At 47.2% G+C, this 3,096-nt stretch overlaps 1 protein-coding gene across 1 annotated transcript in view; it reads right to left on the reverse strand.

Annotated features, from left to right (window-relative positions):
- Window positions 1-1,416: 1,416 nt before the first annotated feature.
- The window catches only part of LOC104462210 (rho GTPase-activating protein 32-like), a gene marked incomplete at its 5' end in the record, with an annotated part of 12,966 nt that continues 11,286 nt past the window's right edge, over window positions 1,417-3,096 (reverse strand). The window contains 3 exons of the mRNA XM_010074071.1: window positions 1,417-1,444; window positions 1,962-2,044; window positions 2,437-2,581. Coding sequence (XP_010072373.1) covers window positions 1,417-1,444; window positions 1,962-2,044; window positions 2,437-2,581 — 256 coding nt within the window. The remainder of the gene's footprint in view (window positions 1,445-1,961; window positions 2,045-2,436; window positions 2,582-3,096) is intronic.

The following is a 3,096-nucleotide window of genomic DNA, read 5'->3' on the forward strand; positions in this document are numbered from 1 at the left end:
GCAGGCTCTGGAGGCAGAGCGCCCTGGACCGTCATCGCCGTGGGACAGCACTGCAGCGCCCCTCCGACTGGGGGGAAGGAGGGCAAGTGTTGAAGGGGGGAAGTATTTATTTAGCCCCCCTAGGGTACTGAAAACCAGCAAATTGTATCTGAGTGAGTTCTAATTACAACATCACTGGCTACAGGTATAAAGACACTTTGGAGGGGTAAGGAAAACGCTGCTGGATGCTCAGCACCCTTTTTTCTGGGGGGGGGGGGGGTGAAAAAAACTCCACAGGTGGGCAAGACCTGAAGAGAAGAGGTTTCTGGATGGAGAAGAAATGGACATCTGCACCCTGGGATACCTGCATGGAACCTCTCATCGCAGAGCAGCAGAAAAATAAAGTGGTTTTTCCTTTTTCAAGCAAACCTCAGGGCAGGAGGAGAGCAGCAGCCCTCTCCCCCCTGACATTGTGCATCCACGTCTCTCTCCAAACGCCCTGGGCTGGTAAAAACACTATGATACACAAAATTCAAGGCACCACTGTCCAGAAATGCCAAATCGACAAGATAGTTATATATTTAAAATATTGATATTACAGAGCAGGCCCTGCCCTCTTCATTAACATAAACAGAAGATTGCAATTAGTTAATACAAAGCACCAACTACTAATTAACGTTACTTAAGTAGCACACATTAATTAATCATTAGTTAAGACTAATGAACATATCCTAATTAGTTATTTATCCCACTCAGGCACAACATTGCAATTGTGCAGCTAATTGCCATACATTACAATTATTATAAATTATTTTAATTAGATATCAACAGCCAGGGGCTAGCCAATGACCATAAACTGCTCTGCCCAGTATCATCAAGTATTCTAATTACATCTCAGTAACCAATTAATATCTATTGGCATCACCACTGGCTAGCCAATGACCACCAACCACTATGGCAATAGCCAAGTATCATTAAGATCTCAATAACCAATTAATATCTGTGCACACCACCAGTGACCACCGACCACTATGGCAATAGCCGAGTATCATCACAGATCCTAATTAGATCTCAAAAACCAACTAATATCTGTGCACATCACCAATGCTGCCTCTCGCCCAGCACCGTCACGCATTCCCATTGTGTCCCAGCAGCCCAGTCCCATCAGCGTTCGCTGTCACTGCCCCTCCTGACACAGCATCACCCCAAGTCTAGCTAATTACATATTACTGATAGCTACATAACTTCCAACATACACTGCAATTAGCTAGTCATACCCATTACAATACATAATTGGTGACAACTATTTGCTATACACTATTACAATAATTAATTATTCCTATTAGACTCATTACCATACAGGATTATATCGAGTTATTTATATCCATCACCAGACTTTTCACCACACCCTGCCATAATATTTAACACCAAAGACCATTAATGCCTTGTTACATAGTCAAGACTCCTTGACATATATAACAAATTAGTTAGAATATATGATCATAATTAGTTGCTGATGTTTTCAAACACAACATTCCAATTATTCATTCTGCTAGAGCACTGCTACAATCTGATAGTTACTGCTGGGGGGGGTGGAACTAGAGGCTGAATAAACACACTTGATCAAATCAAACTGAAGGTCTGATTTTTTTTTTGCTATTTTTTTAAAAATGGTGATTCCTAGAGCAGGTATTGTGCCCTCCCCTGCAATAAAAGTATTTCCTTAGTGATATCATCTACTCCTGCCATCATCACCAGCTTTTATTTGCCTCTCACATGTAGTTTCCAATGAAGTCCCATCAGAGCACGCAAAGCATGTGTGTCTGGTAATGAGCTAATTAATTATCAACCAGCTTTACACAGCCATAAACCATTTCCATGTACAGTGCAGCCATCTAGAAAACCAGAATCTATCATTTCGCTCCCAAAACGCCGCAACACTAAAATCCCGCGTGACCGACCCGCGCCCCGGCGGCACTGACCTGTAGTGAGGGGGGGGCAGCTGCTGGATGACATCGTGGATCTTCACCAGCCGCTCCTCGTCCGTCGCGGCCGACACGGCGTCCTGGAACAATGCAGGGAGGGATTGAGCTGCAAAGCAGGCTAGATACCTGCCGCAGCATCTCTTTTCAGCAGCGGGGTGGATTTTGTAGCTCCTCTCTAGCTTTGGAGACACGTCTGTCTCTTGGGGACAGACCGGCACACAGATAATAGGTGAGAAATGCCAAGTAAATAAAGTTCTGGCTGCTTGCTAGACTGATTGTACAGAGCAATGCCTTGCAGAGGGTGTTCAGCTCCGAGCAGCGCTTTCTTCCAACTCCGCTCCTGCTCAAGAAATCACTGGGGAACATGTCCCAGTAACCTTCTGCTGAGCCCCCAAAGTGGTGGTGTGGGGGACAAGCTGTGGAGGTGAAGTCACGCTGGAATGGAAAGCGGAAGGCGTTGCCTTGTACTTACCGAGAACTTCTCGTAGAGCTGGTAGGTGAGCAGCGGGTTGGGGAGCTCGCGGAAGTACAGTTTGCAGAGGGAGCCCACGCAGTGGATGTCCTGGATGTAAATGTCCTTGGTCAGGTCGGGAATCTGCTCGGAGTCAAACTCGTGGCTGGAAATGAGAACGGAAAAAGGGGTGAAGGGGGGGTTGGAAAAGGAGGAATGAAAATAAAATAAAACTGAAAACAGAACCCAGCACAAAGTGCAGTCAAGAACAGCAAGGGTTTCCTGATTTACAGGAAAAAATAAACAGTCACCAAAGCCACACGACCGACGGCTGTGGTGCCGCCAGACTGGATTGTTCCCAAATGAAACGGCAGCGGAACAGCAGCGCCAGGGGCAGCTGCCGCACGTGGAAACCAGCGCGTGCTGGGACTCCTCGGGGACACGCTGGTGAGCCCAGCACGCTGGGGCTGCAGGGCGAGGAGAGCCAGGAACCACATGAAGAAAATCCCTGAACATTCCCCTTCATTTTCAGAGAGAGAAAAACCAAAATCGCAAACACTGATGAAATAAAAGCCGAGCGCAGAAGGCCAAGGGCTGGCTCGCTGCGGGAATGTGTGCAGGGAAAGCTGCTCCAAGGCAGCCGGGCAGCTCCGCAGGGGCTGGTGAGGTGGCTGCGGGAAC

This window comes from Pterocles gutturalis, unplaced genomic scaffold, assembly GCF_000699245.1.
Source record: "Pterocles gutturalis isolate BGI_N339 unplaced genomic scaffold, ASM69924v1 scaffold5382, whole genome shotgun sequence".
NCBI classification, from domain to species: Eukaryota; Metazoa; Chordata; class Aves; order Pterocliformes; family Pteroclidae; genus Pterocles; species Pterocles gutturalis.